Genomic DNA, 25,438 nt, shown 5'->3' with positions numbered 1-25,438 from the left:
CATTTTGTTTCCTCCCGCCAGGATGATTGGGCAGATCTTCTACCATGGGCCGAATTCTCATATAACTTCAGAGTCTCTGAATCTTCCTCCAAATCCCCATTTTTCGTGGTGTACGGCCGTCACCCTCTTCCACCCCCTCCCTACCCCCTTGCCCTCTGGTCTGCCCGCTGTGGATGAAATTTCTCGTGATCTTTCCATCATATGGAGAGAGACCCAAAATTCTCTCTTACAGGCTTCATCACGCATGAAGAAGTTCGCGGATAAGAAAAGAAGAGCTCCTCCCATTTTTTCCCCTGGAGACAAGGTATGGCTCTCCGCTAAATATGTCCGCTTCCGTGTCCCTAGCTACAAGTTGGGACCACGCTATCTTGGTCCTTTCAAAATTTTGTGCCAGATTAATCCTGTCTCTTACAAACTTCTTCTTCCTCCTTCTCTTCGTATTCCTAATGCCTTTCACGTTTCTCTTCTTAAACCACTTATCATCAACCGTTTCTCTCCCAAATCTGTTTCCCCCACTCCTGTTTCCGGCTCCTCGGACATCTTCTCCGTCAAAGAGATTCTGGCATCTAAAAAGGTCAGAGGCAAAACCTTTTTTTTAGTTGATTGGGAGGGTTGTGGTCCTGAAGAGAGATCCTGGGAACCTGAGGACAATATCCTAGACAAAAGTCTGCTCCTCAGGTTCTCAGGCTCTAAGAAGAGGGGGAGACCCAAGGGGGGGGGTACTGTTACGCCGAGCGCTCCGGGTCCCCGCTCCTCCCCGGAGCGCTCGCTACACTCTCCTCACTGCAGCGCTCCGGTCAGATCCACTGACCCGGGGCGCTGCGATACCACCTCCAGCCGGGATGCGATTCGCGATGCGGGTAGCGCCCGCTCGCGATGCGCACCCCGGCTCCCGTACCTGACTCGTTCTCCGTCGGTCCTGTCCCGGCGCGCGCGGCCCCGCTCCCTAGGGCGCGCGCGCGCCGGGTCTTTGCGATTTAAAGGGCCACTGCGCCGCTGATTGGCGCAGTGGTTCCAATTAGTGTTTTCACCTGTGCACTTCCCTATATCACCTCACTTCCCCTGCACTCCCTTGCCGGATCTTGTTGCCATCGTGCCAGTGAAAGCGTTTCCTTGTATGTTCCTAGCCTGTGTTCCAGACCTCCTGCCGTTGCCCCTGACTACGATCCTTGCTGCCTGCCCCGACCTTCTGCTACGTCCGACCTTGCTTCTGTCTACTCCCTTGTACCGCGCCTATCTTCAGCAGCCAGAGAGGTTGAGCCGTTGCTAGTGGATACGACCTGGTCACTACCGCCGCAGCAAGACCATCCCGCTTTGCGGCGGGCTCTGGTGAAAACCAGTAGTGACTTAGAACCGATCCACTAGCACGGTCCACGCCAATCCCTCTCTGGCACAGAGGATCCACTACCTGCCAGCCGGCATCGTGACAGGGAAAAGCATAATGGAAATCCAAAAAATCTTCAGTTTTGCGGGATTCCCCAGATTAGAATGGGCCCAAGAGGAGGATCCTTGGGTAAAATCCTCCTGGAGGAGGAATCCAAGTGGATTTTCCAGTTACAAAGTTTAAGCCCACATGGACTAAATGAAGGGTTTTCATACACACATTTATCTGAGATATCATTGTCTGTTGTCTAGAATAGTTTCGATTCAGGGACTTATTTTTATATTTTTGGGTTTTAATGTGGACACATTGGCATGGGAAATAGTTTATTATGTACAGTGGAAATCCAATTGTGCAACCTAGCCTAATTTATATTGTACTTGATTTTGAGTGATTTGACACTACCTGTAAAGGACTTAATATTATTTATTATTATGATCCATCTTTATGTTATTATACCGTATCCTCTCCCCTCCCCCATCTTTGTCCTTATGGTTTTCCTTGGATTTTATGTACTTTTGCTGTGTTCTTGCATACGCACAGAAATCTTTGCACTAAGTATTGGTTTATAGCGCAGCGCGATTCCGGCCTTCTGCGCAGGCGCACGTTGTTCCAGCCGGCCAGTCAGTCAGTAAGCTGTAACTCTGGCAGCCGGGAATGGGTTCGGACAGGGGCCGATATGCGCATGCCCTAGCAGTCACTTTTCTGTGTATACCTCATCAAAGAGGAGGAGATGACAGGTAAGTGTCTGATGCCTCTATAGGCTAAACACCTATCAAAGGAAAGCATTACCCTGACCAACTGGATAGGTACAACTTCCTGTCACAGTAGTTATGATGGTTGTTGCATCACAAACGGAGGACATATAAGCTCTACTTTATGGATCCATGCTCATTCTGCCAGTGTGGCTAAGCACACATACAATGGGAGGAGGGAGGCAGACTATAAGCCCCACCTAAGTTGGCTGATGTGATTGCCGGCCTCACAGGTGGACCTTCCTCCCATTGTATGTGTGCTTAGCCACACTGGAGGTAACTGGGAACAGGCTGTGAGTTGGACCTGATACTGCTGTAATTGCCCACTGGCCCCTGGTTTTGCTTATCATGCACAGGTAGGTTAGTGTTAGGTCCCGTGCCACTTGAGAAACCTTGGCGTTGGTGTGCGGGCTCATATATGTCCTTCATATAAGGATATACTGGCTAATGTCTCAATTTTAACATCAGTGTTGAGGGTTAGCCAATGTCATTGTTCACATCTCCCACAGTAGCGCACCTAAATTCCTGTATTGTATAATTCTAATTGTTACACATCCACACCGTTTATCTGGTGTAGGATGCCATTGTGGCACTTGTGGTCTGTTGCAGGCATCCCCCATTGTATGCATTTTTATGCTGGGGATCACCCCAAGCAACAGAACACAAGGGCAGGATCTGCTCCCCCAGTATATATGCACAACTGCATTTGGGGTTGAGCACCTCCTGCCTGCCAGTTGCTCTTTTTTTTGTCTAACTGTGAAGCTGTACAATATGATGAATGGTGTAATACCAGAAAGAGTGCAATATGATTTATTGCAATACTGTGCAGTGCAATATTGTGAATAGTGCAATATTGTGGAATAGTGCAATATCGTGTATAGTGCAATACTGTGGCGCCGAGTACAATATTGAGAATAGTGAGACAAACTAGTCCACTTTACAAATAAAAATGTTAATAATTCACACCAATAGCACTCGTGACAGGGAATATTGCAATTGCAATGTCGCTATTTGCACATTATCAATTGCAAAAGTGATGACTGCTATTGCATAATTGCACAGTGTTGGTCATACATTTCTAAGGATTCATTTCCTAGTATTAACTTACTCATTACCACTCTCTTGTGGTTTTAAAATTTTGTCCACACGTTGTGTTCAATTATTATTTTGACTATTAAAAGTTATGTTTTATTGGATATTGGCAGGGAGTTTGCCTTTAGGGCTAAATTTTTGTTTTGGTTATATGATACCTCTTCCCTTATCCAAGGGCTTCCTTTGTTGATTGTCTGGAAGCTACTTGAACCCTTGCTAGGCCAAGAGTAGTATGCTCAACCAAGTGAGTGAAAGGAGTGTAGGTGGTGATGCAGACAGCAGAGGGTCTGGTCCAGTGAATGTAAATTAATCAGGGAGGTGAGTACATGAGAATTGGAATAACATTCAGGTTTGGACAGAGAAAAATTCCTTTTTCTTCACTTTAAAGGCTTTTTTCTTCTCTGCTGCACTCTCTTTTCTAAATTCCCCATTTATACATGGAAAACATAAAAAGTATCAGATTTCACATTGACTATAAAAGTCTAAGAGGAGGAAGAGGAGGACAAGGCAACTGCAGTTCGGGTCAGAGACAGAAAGAAACATTGAAGATCTAGTAGGTTCTGTATCTCATCTAGGTCCTGGGTTTATAGCTTACACTGCTCACTACTGCGCTAAAATGTCCTCCATGCTGCTGGTGCTTCTGAGGGTGTTCTATAGAGATATAAGTCAGCACAATACCCATTCTGTGTCTGCATGGGAGACATTATAGCATCTAGTCTCCACTCGCTAACTCAAGGACAACTTAACAGGGGGAGCTGGCAGAGGGAAAAACTGATATAGAATGCCATATAGGAGTTATGAAATGGTCATAAATAGCTCTACTTCTCATACATACACACATGGCAGCTTTGAAAGTTTGTTGAAAGGCATTTGATCATTTAAGTGTAGGCTACCTAAAGGACAATATAAAGAAATATAAAGGAATTGTGTGAAAAGTTATGAGCCATGGTCATAATAAGGATTTATGGGGTCTATAGTCTAGTGTTGCTCTATCAACCCAAGTACAATGTTATGGTCCCGATGGCAACCTTGCTTGTTTAGTTGGCAACGAGGGATGAGCAAATAGAATCTGATGAATCCGAATTCGTTACGAATTTCAGAAACAATTTGATTTGCAACGATTCCGAATATTGCCGTGATTTGATTAAACAAATTGCTTCATTAAACTCCATTTAGTGTGGTCCAGGCTCCAGGGCATCTAATATGGCAGATCCACATGTGAAAACATGGGGCAAGGTACTCTGGGAAGGCGGGTTGGTGGGATGACCCTGAATCACATGCAGAATGCAGCTTATCAGCAGCCAGCCACCCCTGTGATGTCAAAGCCCTATATAATCGGCAGCCATCTTGCGGCCAGCCATTCCAGCATTTTATTTCAGAGAGCATTTCATTGCAGAGACAGATAGAGCAGTGTGTGTGTTGCACAGAAAAACAGCTTGACAGCAGCAATTCTGCACAAGCCCAAATCACTGCAGTAAAGCACTGACAGGGAAGGGAGAGAGAACGAGAGAAAGTACACTTTTGGGTGTAATACACAGCAACTCTGTACTGCTGCAGTGGGGTGTACAGCAACTCCAAAGCTTATAGGGGCCAGTTAACCTGAGCGCTGAAATCCATTGTCACCTGCTATTAGTGCATAATAATACTGTACTGGGCTCTACTACACAGTGATTCTGTACTGCTGCAGTTGGGTGTACAGTAACTCTAAAGCTTATAGAGGCGAGTTAGGTTGAGCACTAAAAACCATTGTCACCTGCTATTAGTGCCTAATACTACTGTACTAAGCTGTACTACACAGCAATTCTGTACTGCTGCAGTTTGGTGTACAACAACTCTAAAGCTAACAGGGGTCAGTTAGGGTGAGCATGAAAAGCCACAGTCAACTGATTACAGTGCCTAATGCAGGTTGTGTAGCGGAGCAAGTGTTACCTGTGCGTACATAGGTGGTGTAGGTTTTTTTCCTCTCAAACAAATTTTGGCCTAGTTACTATAAAAGGCCAGCTAAAGCTACACACTTTTTTTTGTAACCTTATACAGTTTGTAGTGAAGCGCATAGTCCTCCTCTCATAAGTGTAAACTGAAAGTACATCTACGTGGTGTCCTTTATATATTTTCCTGTTAAACTAATTTGGGCCTAGTTATTGTGAAAGGCCAGCCAAAGGTACCCACTTGTTTCTGTAGTCTAATTCAGTTTTAAGGGTAGTGGAGCATTTTGTCCTCTTCTCATAAGTGTAACATATACGCACTCAGCTGGTGTATAATTATGTCAGGCAGAGAAGTGGCAGAGGCCTAAATTCATCAGGCAGAGGTCGTAGCGAGTGGCAGCAACAGTTGCAGTGAGAGGCCTGAGCTCCCGGTATCAGCTAACAGTTGTGTCTCGACCTGCAACCCATCTGCCGTCATTGATTGGTTAACTCGGTCATCCACTTCATCACAGTGATACCTGACTCCCCCAGTCAACAGTCGGTGAGTTCCTCAGACAAAACCCTCAGTTGGAATGCCCTGGAAGCAGTCCCTGTCCTCCTATTGCCTCTGTCCTATGCTGTTCCCTCCCCCACAGAAGTATCATATGCTGTGGGTAAGCTCCACTATTCACTGAGGACAATCTAATAGAGGACAGTAAGCAGCTACTGCCCAGCCAAGAAGTGGAGGAGACACACATCGCTTCCTCTGCTAGGCGGGCAAGTAGTGATGAGGAGAGTGGCATGGGAGGTGGTGTGGCGAGCGTTCAGGCTCCTGAAGCAGACACTGTTAAGAAATCTGAGGAGGACATCAGTGACGTGCAGACACAACTCGATGATGATGAACCCGATCCCACTTGGGAGCTGGGTGCAGAAGGGGCTTTATCATCATCAGGAGAAGAGGGTTGCAGGTTGCCCTTGAGGTAGCAGCTGAGCTTGCAAGGTGGTAGCATGGTTGGCAGTCGGCATGGTTGCAGAAGTGGGAAGTCTGTAGCCAAACGTGCTCGCGGTAGACCCCCTGCTTCATAGCAGCCTACCTTCCCGGGAGGTAGTGGAACAGGGCTTCCTGGAGTCGGTGGCATTAGCAGTCAATCAGTGCGAACTGTTGGTACTCGGCGGTGTGGCAGTTTTTCATCAAGCATCCGGAGGATGTTAACATGGCCACATGCAAGATGTGTCGGCAGTAGGTGAAGCATGGCCAGGGTCCCAATGTTAGCCCCATGGCCCTGTGTCAACAAATGCAGCATCACCATAAAGCGGCCGGGGAGAACCATGGCTCTGATGCGGTGGTCCAGCCTGCTGGATCACCTAGTTGCACGCCGCTCCCTGTTTCAGTCAGCCAAGGCTCCACCACCTCAGCTGAAGGGAGCTGTCCTTCATACCCATTGTCTGTCGGTCCAGATGTTCCTGCTCCTCCTACTTCAAGTCAGTCATTCTACCAGCAATCCCTCAGTAAAGCCATGTCTAAGAGTATACAGTATACAACAGTATGTGCCCACTCATCCAATGGTGCAGAAGCTGAATGTGCTCCAGTCCAAGTTGCTGGTGCTGCACTTTTCAAGTGGTGGACTCTGCACCTTTCAAAGAACTGATGGCTTGTGCCGAGCCGAGGTGGAGAGTCCTAAGCCGTCATTTCTTTGCAAAGAAGGAAGTACCAGCCCAGCACAATTTTGTGGAGCAGAAGGTGGGACAGTCCTTGAGCCTGTCGATGTGTACCAATGTGCACGGCAGTGCCAATGTGTGGAACTGTAACTACAGTCAGGGACAATACATGTCCTTTACGGCCCACTGGGTGAATGTCGTTCTTGCACAGCTACAACAGCAACTTGAACAAGTTTCTGCCTCCAAGCTCTCAGGCCAAACTGGAAATGGGAACCATGGTGACCGACAATGGAAAGAACATCTTGTCTGTTCTGTGTCAAGGAAACCTGAGCCATGCGCCCTGCATGGCACACATGTTTAATATTGTCGTCAAGCAGTTCCTGAAGTGTTCCCCCTATTTGCAAGACATCCTAACAATGGGAATGAAACTTTGCATGCACTTCAGCCACTTATACACCGCAAAGCACACCCTCCTTGAGCTGCAGTGTCAGAACGGTATCCCCCAACATAGTCTGATTTGCGACTTTCCACACATTGGAATTCCACCCTCCATATGTTGGACAGACTTAACGAACAGAGAAAAGGCATCATCGATTTCTTGATAATCCAAGTGCATAGGGGCACTCCCCTGTGTAACTTCAATGTCAACCAGTGGCAGCTCATACGTGACACCTGCCGTTTGCTCAGGCCCTTTGAGGAAGCTACATTATTAGTCAGTGACCAGGATTACGGGATTAACAACCTCATTCCACTGCTTCATTTCCTACAACATGTGTTGGAAAAGATGGCTGGTCAGGGCACTGGAGATAAGGCGCCTACATCTCACGGCAACATGAGCAATGTGGGGGCTGAACTGGAAGTGGAGGAGGAGGGGGAGGGACAGTGGAGCACAAGCAAGGTTTTGCAAAATGGGTGGTGTCACGGACTGACCAGGGACCGCTCAGTGTCCCCTTCCGCCAAGAGCGACTTCTCCTTCCAGACGACAAGCCCCAGCATACCACAGGCAATATCCCTAGGCAGAACTAGAGATTATCGCATCCTAGTACCTAAAGAACCAGGCAACACTAGTCTTCAGGTACACAAATCAATCTCTCGTTATTGAGGAACAAGTGTCTCCTTTTACAGGGGCGGAACTGGAAGTGGAGGAGGAGGGGGAGGGACAGTGGAGCACAAGCAAGGTTTTTGCGAAATGGGTGGTGTCACGGACTAATCAGGGACCTCTCAGTGTCCCCTTCCGCCAAGAGCGACTTCTCCTTCCAGACGACAAGCCCCAGCATACCACAGGCAATATTCTTAGGCAGAACTAGAGATTATCGCATCCTAGTACCTAAAGAACCAGGCAAAACCAGTCTTCAGGTATACAAATCAATCTCTCTTTATTGAGGAACAAGTGTCTCCTTTTACAGGAAGGACATCACAGGGGGATGAGCAGTAAAGACAATACAGGTGACAGTAAGTCTGGAAGATATTCCAATAAAGGTATTCCTATAATATGGACTGTGTGCAGAATTAGTGCCTTGTGCAGAAGGTGGACCGTGTGCAGAATTAGTGCCTTGTACAGAAGGTGGACTGTGTGCAGAATTAGTGCGTTGTGCAGAAGCTTGATTGGGTGCAGTATGTGTCATGAAAACAGCAAATAAAGGTATTTTAATAAAATATCAAACAAGGAGCTTCATGACACTGGACAACAAACTGTGGACGCTTCTTCCGGCCAAGGTGCACAAAGGCCAGAAGAAGCGTCCGCAGGTGACGTGAAATGAATGACCACTCATTGGTGTGCCCCGCGTCTGAGAGCTTGCCGGCTCTCACTCCCCGCTATGGAACTGTGTGTCATCTGTTTCACTGCTATGTTTAAGGAATTAAAGTCTCTGAGATGCTGAAGAAATATTCGGGTGAGTGCGACATTCATTTCTTCTAACAGTCACATGTTCTAAAGTCCATCAAAGTCCCGGTTTTACTTGTGCCTGCCCCTGAAGCTAGTCCGAGTTCAGCTCAGTCCCTCTTCCATAGTCCATAGTCACTCTGGGAGCCCAAACAACAATAGCGAAGTGGTAGGGTGACTCTAGGAACCGTCACAGGTGGTTTTTATAGTAATCTGACAGGAGAGGAGGAGCAGGAGCAGGCTGTGGAGCTACAGGGTGATGAGGAAGAAGAGACAGAGGACCCAGACACACCGTGGCAGTAAGCAGTGGAGATGGAGGCAGGTAGTCCCTCCGAGTCACTTGCAAAAATGGTATGATACATGCTCACTTGCTTGCGTAGTGACCGCCGAATTGTCACCATTTGGCAGTGGAATTACTTCTGGCTCTCTACCTTGTTTGACCCTTGCTACCGGCACAAAATGGGGGTGATTTTTACACCCACTGAGAGGGAGGACTGACCTATTACAGAGACATCCAACGTAGTCAGGCCTATCTGCGCCATCGTCTATCGTCTCGCAGGTCTGACTCTGGGGGCCCTCTGCGCTCACCTTCCACTGCCATGATTGCTGGAGAGGGGTGGGTGGCAGGAGCAGTACTAGCTCCATCAGCATCAGCCTGAGTCTACAGTCGCTGATAAGCAGCTTTCTTCACCCGCATAGTGAAGCAACTCATCAGCAGCAGGTAGACCTGGAGCAAGACCTGAACCAGCAGGTGGGGGCATACCTTGACATAACCCTGCCAACACACTTTGAAGATCCGCTGGACTTGTGGGCAGCCAAACTTGATTTGTGGCCGCAACTAGCAAAGTTTTCCCTCGAAAAGCTATCCTGCTGGCCAGTAGTGTGCCATTGGAGCGGGTGTTTAGTGCGGCAGGGGCCATAGTAACCACAAGGAGAACTCGTCTGTTCACCAAAAATGTGGAAAGACTGACCTTTGTGAAGATGAGTCAAGCATGGATCAGCCAAGATTTCCACCCACCAATGCCTGATGCATCAGAGTAAATTGACCATGGTGCCACCCCAACACTTCACAAATAGAGATGTGCAAAACATAGGTGCTGCTCCCCAGTTACAGAAATTCCTCTGCATCAGACCACAAGGAAGTATTGAGGATATGCATTAGCTAAAACTGAACTTTTCTTAGGATAAAATATATGGACCCAAATTTTTTTTTTTAAATCTAAGAAAACGAGAGGTGTGCAAAAACATCATGTGCCACCTACACCACCAAGTATTAATGTGATGCAAAGACCTCTAAAAGGTGGAAGGGAACAACTTATGGTCTATTGTAACAGGTGGGGGTAAACAGTTCCCCTATAAGGTCCTACTCTCGCAATATTAATTTTCTTCTTGCAAAGTGTTACTCGCCCTAAAAAAGGCGTAACACTTGCCAAGAAAGGAATTAATAGTGCGAGAGTAGGACCTTACAGGGGAAGTTTTTACCCCCACCTGTTACAATGGACCATACATTGTTCCCTTCCACCTTTTAGAGGTCTTTGCATCACATCAATACTTGATGGTGTAGGTGGCACATGGTGTTTATTGCACACCTTTCCTTTTGTTAGATTTTAAAAAAATTGTGGGTCCATATATTTTTTTCTAAGAATAATATTAAAAGTTATGTATTACATAATGCATATCCTCTATACTTACTTGTGCACACCAACACTCCTCATGTTGATGCCACCTCCAGGCTGTCTTATTCTGCCACCATATGTTCTCCTCATGCTGATGCCACCTCCAGGCTGTGTCATTCTACCACCATATGTTCTCCTCATGCTGATACTACCTCCAGGCTGTGTCATTTTGCCACCATATGTTCTCCTCATGCGGAAGCCACCTCCAGGTTGTCTCATTCTGCCACCATATTTTCTCCTCATGCTGATGTCACCTCCAGGCTGTCTCATTCTGCCACCATATATTCTCCTCATGCTGATGCTAACTCCAGGCTGTCTTTTTCAGCCACTATATGGTCTCCTCATGCTTTCGCCACCTCCACGCTGTGTAATTTAGCCACACAAATAGTAATTTTTACAGATGTGGCATACATTTTATGGTAAAATGAGGGATGTCATTACAAAGGACACTGGTTGCGCAGAAAACAAGCCCTCATACTCGTCTGTGAATGAAAATATAAAAGAATTAGGATTTTTAGAAGGCAAGGCGGAAAAAAAGAAAACCTAAAATTATATTTGCTGAATCCTTAGGCCATAATGGGCTGAGTCCTTAAGGGGTTAAATACATTTTTGTTTTATAATTGATGAAAAGTGACTTGTAAATGTTTTTAAAAAATTTTAATTTTAATTTTGATACATAAAAGTCAGATAAGAAGTACTGAAAGAAAGGTAACTCTGTCTTGTCAGTACATTCTCATGGCATGAAGGACATTTCCAAAACAATCTGCATGTCATACACTGAATAACAGTATTATTTTACTACCCCAGCACAATCCCAATGCGTGTAACGACAAGGCAAAGTGTTCTAAACCCCTATTGAGGTTCTCTGCAGCCCACAAATAGCCATTTTTAAAGTGATTTGCCACAAATAAATTCGGACCAAACCAATTTTTTGGGGGGGAAATTTTCCAAAAATTCGCTCATCTCTATTGGCAACCTTACCTTACCTATTCTGACCACAGTTTCATGACTTAACATATCACCCAATTCCTGTTTGCATCCCTCTAGCCAATGTTCATTTGAAAATAATGATGACCCAAGTCAAAGTATATGGTTGAAAGAGATCCAGATTTTGAGCCATTCTCAATTACCATATGACATCATGTACTGTATACTTATAAATTTACACTACATAGATTATATTATTATATTATACAGTGAAACCTCTTTGAGACGATCACTCAAAAATCGCACAAAGAGAGGTATTTTTTTCAAAGAATTCATAATAAATGTGGAATTATGGAGGTCCAGGGGGGGTGGGGAGTGGAGAAAGGTTAGAAGGGGATTTATCATCTATCTATCTATCTATTTATCATCTATCTATCTATCTATCTATTTCATATCTATCTATTTATGTCCCATCTATCTATCTATTCATCTATCTATCTATCTATCTATCTATCTCTATCTATCTGTGGTGTTGGGTATCGAAGGACAGATGTTATTAACCCATTGTGATTGTGACTCTGGGGCGTGGTTGACCTGTACACCACCTGGGGTAGACCAGCTTCACCTGTGCCAGGCACGGGGCAAATAATCACTCTGATGCAGGGTTAAGGTTAACTGGTATGCTTTACTGAGGTAGACAAGGTGTTAAAGTCCATACAGCTCAGATAGGCACTAAGGAGATGCAGGGTGAACTTAGGGAAACTTATCGGCTTGCTGGGACTTGTAGTTGTAATTGACTTGACTGAGGCAGCCATGCTTGACTTTAGCAATTGACAGGCTTGACTCTGACTGACTACTTGGACTTCTGTAGTTTCCCCACTGGTTTAGTTCCTACCTTGCAGCTTTGACTTTCACTACAGGTGCAGGGGTTAACTTGCGCTAGAAGAATGGTTGCAGGACTAGACTTCAGGCCTCCTTCTGGATCACACAGACTCCTCAGCTCCTCACTTCACTGTACCTCAGCATGTACTAAGAGCACAATCTCAAGAGAGTGAACTGAACCTTGACCTCACTATATAGGGGGACAGTTTAGAGCGATCCCATTGGTCATTGATAAGCAACCTGTTCCCCTTGCATACTCCCCTTGACAACAGGGTTACTAAGAACATTATTTAAAATGACAAACACCTCAAAAGATTAACCAACATATATTATGAGATTTTATAGTCCTTAGTAGGGATGTGGGCCCAGGGGGACACTGGAATAGAAGCCGCCACACAGGATGGGCAGGTGTACAGAATAACAGATTCCGTACTGGGCCACCGCATATCTATCTATCAATATAGCCAAGTAGAAAATTGAAGCAGCTCAACCCAAAAAATGGAAAGAAGATGCCAGGTGCCAGCAGGTCGTTGTCCCAGGTAACGGGTCAATTGTAAATACCAAGCAAAAAATTCTGCAGCACTCCAAAATGCAGGGAAAAAATTGTGGATTTATTTAGCTTGAGAAAGGCTGCAAGTGGGCAGCCGAAACATTGCTATGCCGTTGGGCTAAATAAATCCACCATTTTTTCACTGCATTTTGGAGTGCTGTAGAATTTTTTGCTTGGTATCTATCGATATATATATCGTCTATTTGAGCACAGGGATACCCAAGTACAGTGCTAATGGATCTCTGGTTCTCCCAGATAGAATGTATGGATCGCATGCCCACATGTGGCTCCATGCACAGGGAGAGACAGGGCCCTGTTATGGAGATCACTTGGGGTCTCAGCAGTCAGACTCCCTTCAATCAGACACTTTACCCCCACCTGTAGATTAAAGTAGTGGAGTACCCCATAACATTTTTGCCCCTACCCAGGGGAAATTTTTACAGATGCCCACGTGTGGAACATAAAAATGATGTCATATAAAATCTAGTCTAGTTAAGTGGGTAGTCTTCTCAAAGAGGTGTTTTTCTTGGAGAAGATTCACTTACCGGAAACAACATGGATGAGGTTAAAGACATTGGCAAGGGATTCAGTCCAATCTAAAACAAAACTAAAGAAAAGTCGATCCACATGGAAGGGGGCCCAGCAGATGCCAAAGACCATGACCAAGACAACTGATAAAAAAAAAAAAAAAAGAGAAATTATTATTTAATAAAAGATTTAACCATCTGGTTTAAAGAAATAATAGACAGTGTAAAAACAGATACTCCACATTCTTCAGAAGTAAAGAGCCATCTCGGTGCATTTATAGTTCATTGGTTTATTTAAAAGCAATAAATATATATGACTTGGTTGTATCTGTTTTCTCTATTTCTAATGAAAAAGAGCAGGTTATTATTATTATTATTAATAAAATATGTCACAACTCAAAGAGAACAATGACGTAACTAAATAAAATCTGTGTTGCCAACAATACACTGCCCACATCTTTATTTTATTAGCAGCATCGGGGGAGGATGAAACCAAGGTTGCATTATAACATTGGCAAAATGGGCAATTGCTGTATTGTGCTACCACTAACAAGACTAAAATTCACATTATGACGTCTGTTGTTCTATTATTTTGAAACTGTATTGCATTATTATATGAGCAACACATGGCCGTGTTATTTTGGGAAAATTGTCCACTGTCATGTGTGTATTGTTTACAACTATATGAAAGTACAATGTATAGTATTATTAATTGACACTTTACCATTTTATGTAAGCACTAGACCATTTATAAAGGCAGTATTGTGGTGGTATTACTCTCTATTTCTCACATTCTAAAAAATCATGTATCAATGAATTAGTTTTAGAGTTTGAATTTAAGAATACTTTAGACAACCAGTCTGCAAAGGTTTGGAGAGGTATATTTTAACCCTCCTACCCAATCCCCCCCCCCCCCCCCCGTCTAGAAATGCACACTCACACTTATGCTAAGGTTGGGCTGACATTAATTTCATGGTCACTTGAATTTGTTCACCCAATGCCGCCAATGGCTTGAGAATGCAAATCTGCCATAAACCATTATCTTTCCCTCGCCAAGTTCTAGTTGTCCAATAAATGAATGTTGCTAATGGGTGCTCAGGTGAGTGGTCCATCTCCATGCAATGCTGTTGAAGGGAACTGAGAAAGCTGTCAAAGGAAGTATATGGCTAGGACATCTTATCCAAAATAGTTATTTTCTTTGTAGAATTCCATAATTAATGCTATAGAAACATGGCTATAATGCCCTGGGAGCGAAATGGCCTTCTTAGCTACAAAAACATTGCTTTTTAATAAGAGAAAACTATGATGGTGTTCTTATGGAGCTTAGTTCCGCCATGTTTTGTCTTTTGTGCAGAAGATTGCATTAGTAGCTATATCCATCCTTTTTATGCTTCCCAAATTCTATTTGCATGGTTACAGTTCAATATGAGTGGTCCATTACTTTTTTTTTTATTTTGTCCTTCTCTCTAGTTGTGAGTGTTGCGTTTGGAGCAGTGACTTTCATAGATAAAAATATCAAAGATAAAAATAGGCCTCCTATTATCCTCCAGTAAGAGTTGGGGCTTATTCCCCTTGCTCTCTATGACCCTTAGGTCAATGCCCCACCCCTTTATTTATTTTTTTTACAATGCAGTACCTATGGAAGGGGACACCTTCATAGTTTCCTACCAGTAGCAAAAGGTGTGGCGCCAACAAGGGCAGGGCCCCCTCTCAAGGGCCCCAGGGCTGCTGCATGGTCTGTCTCTATGGTATATACCTCCAGTTTGCGACTTCATGTGATGGAAATGTATGACCAAGGTCAAAGGGGTTTTGGGGATAAAATGCTTTATTAAATGGTTAATAAATAATGGAGAGCTGTATATTTTGCCTTTTCACTGTGTTGTATTGTTTGTCTACAGAAAATGTTATGCTTTATATTTGTTCAAGTACATTTTAAAAGTCTCATGATCTTCTCCTATATATATATATACACATTCCCTTTGTTGGTTACATGCCAAAGAAAATATTTTCCATTCATCTCTATTGAACACACCGCACAATATTAAAGTTCACTTCATACTTACACAGCATCTTTGTGACTGATTTCCGGGATGGTCTCTGTATGTTAACAGACATTTTGTCATTTTCCAATGAATGATCGCCCCTGAGCTGTACAAAACAAAGTAAAAAAAAAAAAAAGTCCTTGAAATTGCTGACTTACATTTTTTTTGCAGTGTGCTTTAAATATAACCATTTTGTCATTTACCAAAAGAATGCAACCACTTGCTTGACAAGTAAAATATGAGCGCAAGTTTATTGGAAGCCAACAGAAAACCAAATGAACCATTCCTGCAATAAAAACTAAAATGTGAGATATAGGTTTTATGATATGTGCTGTATATTTTATCCAATACTCATTAAACACAAACAAATCAGCATAGAAATAGAATTCTGTAGAGCAAATGGTAACAGACAGTGGTCCTAATACTTGGTAGCACAGTGGCGCCTCTTATGAAGTGTATGGCTATTCCAGCTGTATATTTTATGCAATAAATAGATAAGGTTCTACACAGAGCTGCAATTCATTTGCACAGACCATGAATTCTAAATACTGTAAATATGTTATATCTTACCCCCTGCTTTCCCTTGTATTTCCCTGGGGACTTAAATGGGCACTGTCAGATACAAAAACTTTTGATATGTTGTAAAGCATGCAAAACCAATAGGTTTTGCTTTCATTAGAAAATTTTCAGAATTTCAAACTGAAAAAGCCAGTCAAACAATTGCCCCCCCCCCCCCCCCCCCTGCCTGCTTGGAAACATACTAGTCCTGCTGTGTCCATGGTCGTCATGGACCCACTTTCTTGATTGACAGCTGTGAACGCACGGAAAAATCCTCCGACTGTCAGCTTGTGTCTGCTACTGTCAGTGAGGACAAGCTGGGAGTTGTAGTTTTGCTCATGGTAGGGGAGATGTGAGCAGACAGTATACTGAGGGAGGGGGCGGGGACCTGGACAGTGAGGCCACGCCCCCTCCCTTTGAGAGGAATTCAGACTCTCAAAATTAAATTAAAATTAAAAGTGTAATAAAAATAAATAAATAAAGGTGCTAGACACATAAACATTAGAAGTACATGGTCAGGATTAGGTACTGAGTGATATATGTAAAAAAAAAGATTGTGGGATCTGACGGGTACGCTTTTAGAATTGGTGATAAACTAAGCCCTCCATATTTAAAGATCTTTTAAGCAGCTGTTAACTTTAATGGATTGGTCCCTTAAAGGAGTTTCCTAGCCTCTTTTAAACATTCCATGAAGAGAGGAATTGGGATGCAAAAATACATGTACAACCCGGAACAATATTTTGATTTTGGAGAAGCTCAATGCCCTCTGGCCTGATACAGTGGAGGGATAGTTTGACATCCAAGGATTTTCTCTTCCCATGTCGCTGACATGTGTTATTATTTATTTTTGTGACGATTTTCCTGTATACTAATGTGTGTCCCTCTTTGCTCCCGCATATTATTTTGTATATTGTTTTGTGCATTTATCTTTATTTATTTTTTTTACTTGTTATTTGCTCCTAGATTGTCAATAAAGGTTTTCCTTTTGACACTAAAAAAACATGAGTGGGGTCATCAATATTTGTTGTGAGGTTATACATACTGGGAGGTCTTTCCAATTTTATGCATTGGTTAAAGTCTTTTACATGGAACAATATGTGAATTGCAGTACCAAGTATGTTGTGTATTTAAAGGAAAACTATGAGCTGCATCACCTACACTAGCCTGCTGATACCCCCTGATCACAGTGGGGGAAAAAAGTATTTAGTCAGCCACCAATTGTGCAAGTTCTCCCACTTAAAAAGATGAGAGAGGCCTGTCATTTTCATCATAGGTATACCTCAACTATGAGAGACATAATGAGAAAAAAAATCTATAAAATCACATTGTCTGATTTCTGAAGAATTTATTTGCAAATTATGGTGGAAAAGAAGTATTTGGTCAATAAAAAAAGTTCATCTCAATACTTTTGTTGGCAATGACAGAGGTCAAACGTTTACTGTAAGTTTTCACAAGGTTTTCACACAGTTGCAGGTATTTTGGTCCATTCCTCCAATGTTTTGGGCTGTCGCTGGGCAACACAGACTTTCAGCTCCCTTTAATGGTTTTCTACGGGGTTGATATCTAAAGACTGGCTAGGCCACTCCAGGACCTTGAAATGCTTCTTACAAATCCACTCCTTCGTTGCCTGGGCAGTATGTCTGACATCATTGTCATGCTGAAAAACATGTTTCATCTTCAAATCCCTTGCTGATGGAAGGAGGTTTTCACTCAAAATCTCATGATACATGGCCCCATGCATTCTTTCCTTTACATAGATAAGTCGTCCTGGTCCCTTAGCAGAAAAACAGCCCCAAAGCATGACATTTTCACCCCCAAGTTTAATTTTTACCAAAAAGTTCTTTGGTTTCATCTGACCACATGACATTTTCCCAATACACTTCTGGATCATCCAACTGCTCTCTAGCAAACTTCAGATGGGCCTGGACATGTACTGGCTAAAGCAGGGGGACACATCTGGCACTGCATGATTTGAGTCCCTGGCATCTGATGGTAGCCTTTGTTACTTTGGTCCCAGCTCTCTGCAGGTCATTCAGGGGGGGGAGAGATCTTGCGTTTTTGCCTGGAATACCCCTTTAATTTCTTCACAACAAGCTGCTTGCCTCTTGCTGATTCAGTCTTCCCAGTCTGATGCAGGTCTACAATTTAGTTTCTGGTGTCTTTCAACAGCTCTTTGGTCTTGGCCATAGTGGAGTTTGGAGTATGACTGTTTGAGGTTGTGGACAGGTGTCTTTTATACTGATAACAAGTTCAAACAGGTGCCATTAATACAGGTAACAAGTGGATGACAGAGAAGACTCTTAAAGAAGAAGTTACAGGTCTGTGAGAGCCAGAAATCTTGCTTGTTTGTAGGTGACCAAATACTTATTTTCCACCATAATTTGCAATTTTTTTTTTTTTTTTAAATCAGACAATGTGATTTTATGGATTTGTTTTCCTCAATATGTCTCTCATAAATGAGGTATACCTATAATGAAAATGAAATGAAAGTTAGTATGGTTGAAAAAAGACATATGTCCATCGAGTTCAACCAAGAGGATGAAAGGAAGAGGTATGGTTGAATGAAGGGGAAGGGATTCTATATTTCTGCATAAGCATTAACCCCTTAATGCCCTTTGACTGTCCGTGCATGCTGGTGGTCATAGTTTTGCAACAGCTGGAGGCACACTGGTTGCAAAACACAGAGTTTGTTACTTAACTCAGTGTTTCCCAACCCATGTGCCTCCAGCCGTTGCAAAACTACAACTCCCAGCATGCATGGTCTGTCAGTGCATGCTGGGAGTTATAGTTTTGCAACAGCTGGAGGCACACAGGTTGTGAAACACTGAGTTAGGAAACAGACAATGTTTCCCAACCAGTGTGCCCCTAGTTGTTGCAAAACTACAACTCCCAGCATGCTCAGATAGCTGAAGGAGCCGGGAGTTGTAGTTTTGCAACAACTGCAGGAGAACAGTTTGGAGACCACTGTGTAGTGGTGTCCAAACTGTAGCCCTCCAGATGTTGCAAAACTTCAACTCCAAGCATGCCCAGACTGCCCAGGCATGCTGGAGGTTGTAGTTTGGCAACATCAGAAGGGCCAGATGTTACAGAACTACAACTCCCAGTATGTCTCGGCATGCTGAGAGTTGTAATTTTGCAACATCTAGAAGACCACTGCACAGTGTTCTCCAAACTGTGTGGCCCTCCAGATATTGCAAAACTACAACTCCCAGCGGACAGCCAAAGGCAGGATTTTTTAAGGTGCCTATAGTTATTTGTAAAGGGATTTTCTTAATCTAAAACCTTCAGGAAGATCTTGTTTATGGATTGTGGAATTAGAATTAGCTCCTTTATGTATATTTAATTTTACATGTCTTATAAGTGTTATGTAGGAGATGACAGAAAATCTATATGTAATTTAAATAAATCTAACAGGGTTGTGTGTAAAGAATAAAATTGAGTCTACTCATCTCTTGCATACAGATAAAATTGTCACCTACTCTATGTCCCACAGAGAGTAAATGGTGTGACAGTGTGCATGCTCAACCACCATTCCCTTCACTCTGAATGGATAAGAACCCCTGTCCTTTTTATCTGTAGTCAGGGCCAGTCCTACAATTGGTCCCGCTGGGTCCATTGGACCCAGGCGGCACCTTCACAGGGGAGCCACATTGCCGCCCAGGAAGATTTTTGATCCCTTCCTTCGTGACCCATGACGGATCTTGTCCGTCATGGTGCCGCTCAGGGTGTATGGAGCGGGCTCCTGACATGAGCCCGTTCCATATCCGGTGATCCCCAGCTGTTTTCAGTAGCTGCAGCTGCCTATTAACCCTTTGGATCGCCGTTGACAAAGCTGACAGTGGCATTTAAAGTGAGCTTTAAACCATCCCGGGTGGTCTAGTGGGGTGGATCGACCACCACCCCCCACCCCACAGCGCTATCGTGGTGACGATCCACTGTGGAGGTTGCCGATGGCTTACCTCTCCTTCATGGCAGTCCACGGCTCTACATTTGATAGAGCCTGGCTGGACCAGGTTCCACCAAATGATCGCAGATCACACAGATTAATCAAGTTCTGTGGAACTTCATTGACCTGTATGAGGAATCTACTGATTCCTCTTAAAATTCCCTTAAGGGACAAAAAAAAGTGTTCAGAAAAAAAAAAAGTTCAAAAAGGTTTAAAAAAAAAAAAAAAAAACACACATTAACCCCTTCCATATTATAAGTTCAAATAGCCCCCCTTTTCCAATTTTTCATTTAAAAAATATGTAAACATAATAATAATAATTGCATAGAAAGAGATACAGTATATCTGGCACTGCATATACTAAACTCTGCGGCAATGAATGAACACACAGTCACGCCTGGCGACCGCTAACATGGAAGCCCGCACACAGCGTTTGGAGTAATGAACTTCCGGATGCTGTGAGCGGAGCTCCGAAAGTCAGGGCAGCGCACAACCACTTTAAGGGACCAAAAAAGTGTTCAGAAAAAAAAAAGTTCAAAAAAGGTTTAAAAAAAAAAAAAACAACACACATTAACCCCTTCCATATTATAAGTTCAAATAGCCCCCCTTTTCCAATTTTTCATTAAAAAAACACGTAAACATAATAATAATAATTGCATAGAAAGAGATACAGTATATCTGGCACTGCATATACTAAACTCTGCGGCAATGAATGAACACACAGCATCTGTGGTGCTAGTGGGGGTAGTGCAAATGGAACCGGTGGTGTTCTATCCTGTCTTGCACATAGCGCTTCCACACAATATTCCCAAAAAGAACTGTAAGGATGGCACTCACTACTTGTTCTGTACAAATCGTTGCTTTTATTCGTGCATATTTCAGGCCTGATGAAGTAGCTACAAGCTACGAAACAGCTGTCGCACTATCTTGGGATCCAGTTGCACCATGCACTTTGAAAATATGCACGAATAAAAGCAACGATTTGTACAGAACACGTGGTGAGTGCCATCCTTAAAGTTCTTTTTGGGAATACAATAATAATAATAATAATAATAATAATAATAATAATAAAATGGTGTTGCCATGTGCTAATTGTCCAAACTAAGAAAATATAACATAATTAATCCTAAATGGTAATTTCACTCCTGGAACCAGGCAGCACAATGTCTTGGGCCAGCCCTGTCTGTAGTGGTCGCAGGGTCAATCCCCACTGATCAGATCCTTATCACTTATTCTGTAAATAGGTGCTAAGTTTTAAACTTGGGATAAACTTCCTTTCTGTGTTCTGGATAATTCTTGCCATTCAACCGATGGGACCAACCTAAGTTTGGTCTTTCTATCCAAAAGCCTCATAGTAGCCATATAGTAAGTTTCTATGTTATATCTTACCCTTGTAAGTAGGCTATTTTGAGTACAAGTGTGCCATCTATGAAGTAAGGCCCTGCATTCACATTGTCATGACAATTCTGAACGCGTATGAAGACAGTGGCTCTCTTATAAACTTCAAACCTCCTCACACCCCAACAGTTCTGCTCAACCGCTACTTGAAATCAACCCCCATTGGGCAATGGAAAGGGCCTGCATCTCTCTCCTCACTCCCCGCCCCCTCCCATTCCCCTATATTAAAGCTTCCCCCCAACCCCAAGGGCGGGATGCAAGATAGAGAGATTTGTGAAAAAAAGACTATAGACTTTAAAAGTGCACAAATATTTTATATATAGTGGCTTACTTCCATTTAAATTCTTTAAAAAAGTTTTGGATCTTACAGACGTATTATTCCGTTGTTCTATTCCCTTCTCTTGGCTTATGTCTAACAATAATTTTTATGCTCAAAGTGTACACCACATAAGTCGATCTAACTCCTAAACCAAATTACAGAACAGTAATTGAGAATTTTTGTGTCCTACAGGAAATCAGATATGATGATGTACCATAGAGACGCATCATAAATGGTAATATGATGCATAAGATTTAGAAGATTAAAAAGGTTTGTACTTCTGCTGTGTATCTGGTCAAAATGGACTAAATGGTCAAATAAGGGTTTAGTGTCATCATTTATTTGATGTGCTCTAAAACTTACACAGTTTAATGGAATATATATATATATATATATATATATATATATATATTCCATTAAACTGTGTAAGTTTTAGAGCACATCAAATAAATGATGACACTAAACCCTTATTTGACATATATATATATAGTTTTAAATGGCCCCCAAACAGGATGATTTCTGTGTATGGGCTTACATCTGGAAAAATTACGCCCAAACTGGACATAAAAAAAACTGCATTTATAAAGAATACCGGCTATCACAAAATGTACTGTGGGGGAGTTTGTCTTTTAATAAGATTTCCTCTGTTGCCCATAGCAACCAATTAGAGTTGAATTTCCATTTCTCATAATTCTCTATTAAAATGAAAGTTAAGCCTTAATTGGTTGCTATGCCCAGTATAAAGAATCTTACTATAAGGGTGCATTTACAATATAAAATCTCGGAGATTCCGTCTGCAATCCATCAGCGCTAGGAATTTCTGCGGCGGAAATTTAGCGTGAATGAGTCAATGGAAAAACCATTCACACCATTGTTTTCTTCAAACAGCGAAAGTTCTCAGAAGCAGAATTTCTGAGTGGAATTCCACTTTAGGGTACGTTCACACGAGCGGATCCCCAGCGCATATTACGCTGCGGATCAGCCGCTGAAGGACCGCTGTATGCTGCCTTTACAGGTGCCTGCTCGGAGCTACAAGCAGACACTATGAAGCAATGTGTGAGTCGCTGCGCAAGTTAGGCCGAGAGCTACCGCGATGTGCGAGTATACTGCGCATGCACGAGGCAAATTGCACATCGCAGTGTGTCTGCTCGTAGCGGCATATTGCCGCTCCAAGCAGGCACATGTAAAGGCAGCATACAGTGGTCCTTCAGCGGTGGAGCCGCAGTGTAATACACGCTGGGGATCCACTCGTGTGAACGTACCCTTTGGCTGGGTTCACACTTCAGAATTTCCTGAATTTCCTCTACTCCTCCATGCAAAAACCATGGCACACAAGTAATGTGAAGCAGATTCCAGCAGAATTTCCATGTGGAAATTCTGTCTAGGACCTACGTGGAATCAAAGTCTTAGGTCAGGTTCACACTACAGAATCCGCGGCTGGAAAATTTTCATCTAGAGATTCTGCACTGGGCACTGGGACTGGCACTGGGACTGCATGGACATTGCTGTCCTGGTTGACAGCAATGTCTGTGGTGCAGATTCCGCCAGAACATTAAGCAGGTTAAATGTTCAGATGGAATTATTTGATCAGAATTTTCTGACAACCCATTCACCTGCATGTTACCTTCATACAGCGGAATTTCTGACCGAAATTCCATAATGTGAACCCGGTCTTAGGTCTGAGTGGAATTTCTGACTGGAATTGCGCTGCATGAAGGGAAAATACAGGTGAATAGATTTTCAGTTTACCCATTCACACTGCGGAATTTTCTAGGCGGAATTTCCGCCAGAAAAATCTGATTAAAAAATTCCGCTAGAACATTGAAAAGTGATCTCCTGAACGGGCTCTAGCTCTCTTAGAGGAGCATGTGCTGGGGTCGGCATACACTCCATTCATTTTTTAGGGAGCGCCGGAGAACTCGGGTTTCTTCGGTGCTCCCATTGAGAATGAATGGGCCCTGGTGCTCTGAGAGGAGTGCATGCTGGGGATGTCACCAGCACTCACTCCAATCAGGGAGCCAGGGCGCATGCAGGAGATTGCAGGGGGTCCTAGCAGTTGGACCCCTGTGATCAGACACTTCTCTCCTATCCTGTGAAGAGCAAATAAATTACATTTAGCTGCAATACTCGTTTCAAAGCCCCATATAATTCTTTAAAAATATTTAAAGAATTCTTTAAAAATATTTAAAGAATTTTAAAAAAATTCTGCCATTTTTTTTTAAACTAAAATAATTTTGCATTATTTTGCAATTCCAAAATGCAGTTTTCGTGCCGTTTTCTCAAAAATAGTGGGTTTTAGTAGTGATATTTTTTCCTTTGGCATTTTTTCTCCCCTGCATTTTTATCACAACAAGTTATGTGATTCTTTCATTGTGTGATTCAAGGATTTTTATTGAATAAATGAAGGGGGAAATGCCTTAGAAAACGCCAATGATAATACCCCATTTTTGATGGCATTTCTTTTCCCCCGAAAGACTTCTTTGGAAGAGAAGTCCAAATAAACCCCTTAGTCTCAACATCTTTGCCGCAGAAAAACGCCAAAGATGCGTTAAAAAAAAAAAAAAGACAACTTTCAACTAACATCTGGCTGTGGGGTTTGTTGCATTTTTTGAGGGCATTCTTTAAAAAAAAAAAAAAAATTGGGAACCTGGTCTGAAGGAAATAAGATGAGGATTAGTCCTATCTTCTCAGTTGATGGATGGATTTACCATACACCTTCCATTAACATATTAGATCAATTCACTAATCTCTCATTTAGACTCCATTGTTTGCAAAGGATTGCAAAGAAGAATGAAGGGGATAGAATATTATGGATGTTGGGTACAAAGGAACACAGACAGATTATGTCAGAGATACTTAGAGATGACACGTGTCAGAGAGCAGAATCGGGAAAAATATTCCTCAGGGTACAGAGAATAAATTAAATAAAAAATGGACGCAATTACATGGCATAGGGCTATAGATTCATGTAAACAAGTAGTTAATTCCTGCTTTTTGTGAGAGACAACAGGTTCACGGCCCCAGAGGCTGCCAGTGTACCCATTAACGCTTGCAAAATGACGGCTACGCAATCACCATTCACCAAATGACCTCAGCCTATTAAGAGCGGTACGGTCTGAAAGGCGTAATTTCACCCGTTCTGGGCTTCTGCGAGAGCTATTTCTGACTGATGGGACACAGCTGTTTATTTCAGGCAGTGAAACAGTGTTTCCCAATCAGTCAGCCCCTAGCTGTTGCAAAACTACAACTCCCAGCATGCTCGGACAGCCAACGGCTGTCCGAGCATGCTGAGAGTTGTAGTTTTGCAACAGCTGGAGGCACCCTGGGTGGGAAACACTGCAGCAGAACATCTTTACAGGTGTTAATTTTTTTTACACATAGAAACGATCCTAAAAATAAAAATGTAAGCTGTCAGGCTGTGTTCACACGTGGCGTTTAAAGGGGTTATCCAGTAAAAAAAAAAAAAAATTTATATTTCAACTGGCTCCAGAAAGTTAAACAGATTTGTAAATTACTGCTATTGAAAAATCTTAATCCTTTCAGTACTTTTTAGCTGCTGAAGTTGAGTTGTTCTTTTCTGTCTAAGTGCTCCCTGATGACACCTGTCTCGGGAACTGTCCAAAGTAGAAGCAAATCCCCATAGCAAACCTCTTCTACTCTGTGCAGTTCCCAAGACAAGCAGAGATGTCAGCACTATGAGCACTATGGCCAGACAGAAAAGAACAAGACAACTTCAGCAGCTGATAATTATTGGAAGGATTAAGGGGGTATTTATCAAAGGATTTATGTGTTTATTTTCAAGTAACTTTGGCGCAATGCTTTGGCGCAGTGTCTTTTTGCGCCAAAGTTTGGCGCATCTTCTCCACTGTCATTTTTACAACTTTCTCAAAATCACACGGTCCTGTGTGTGATTTTAACTTTAGTCAGTAATTCATCATTT

At 42.9% G+C, this 25,438-nt stretch overlaps 1 protein-coding gene across 1 annotated transcript in view; it reads right to left on the bottom strand.

Moving 5' to 3' along the window:
- NMUR2 (neuromedin U receptor 2) overlaps positions 1-25,438 on the bottom strand; it is a 45,833-nt gene that overhangs the window by 10,166 nt on the left and 10,229 nt on the right. The window contains exons 2-3 of the mRNA XM_056516842.1: positions 15,299-15,383; positions 13,254-13,379 (exon numbers count right to left, since the gene is read on the bottom strand). Coding sequence (XP_056372817.1) covers positions 13,254-13,379; positions 15,299-15,383 — 211 coding nt within the window. The remainder of the gene's footprint in view (positions 1-13,253; positions 13,380-15,298; positions 15,384-25,438) is intronic.

The sequence above is a fragment of the Hyla sarda genome, chromosome 4, assembly GCF_029499605.1.
Source record: "Hyla sarda isolate aHylSar1 chromosome 4, aHylSar1.hap1, whole genome shotgun sequence".
NCBI lineage: Eukaryota > Metazoa > Chordata > Amphibia > Anura > Hylidae > Hyla > Hyla sarda.
Note: the sequence above shows the minus strand (reverse complement) of the source record. Positions and strands in the feature narration are given on the sequence as shown.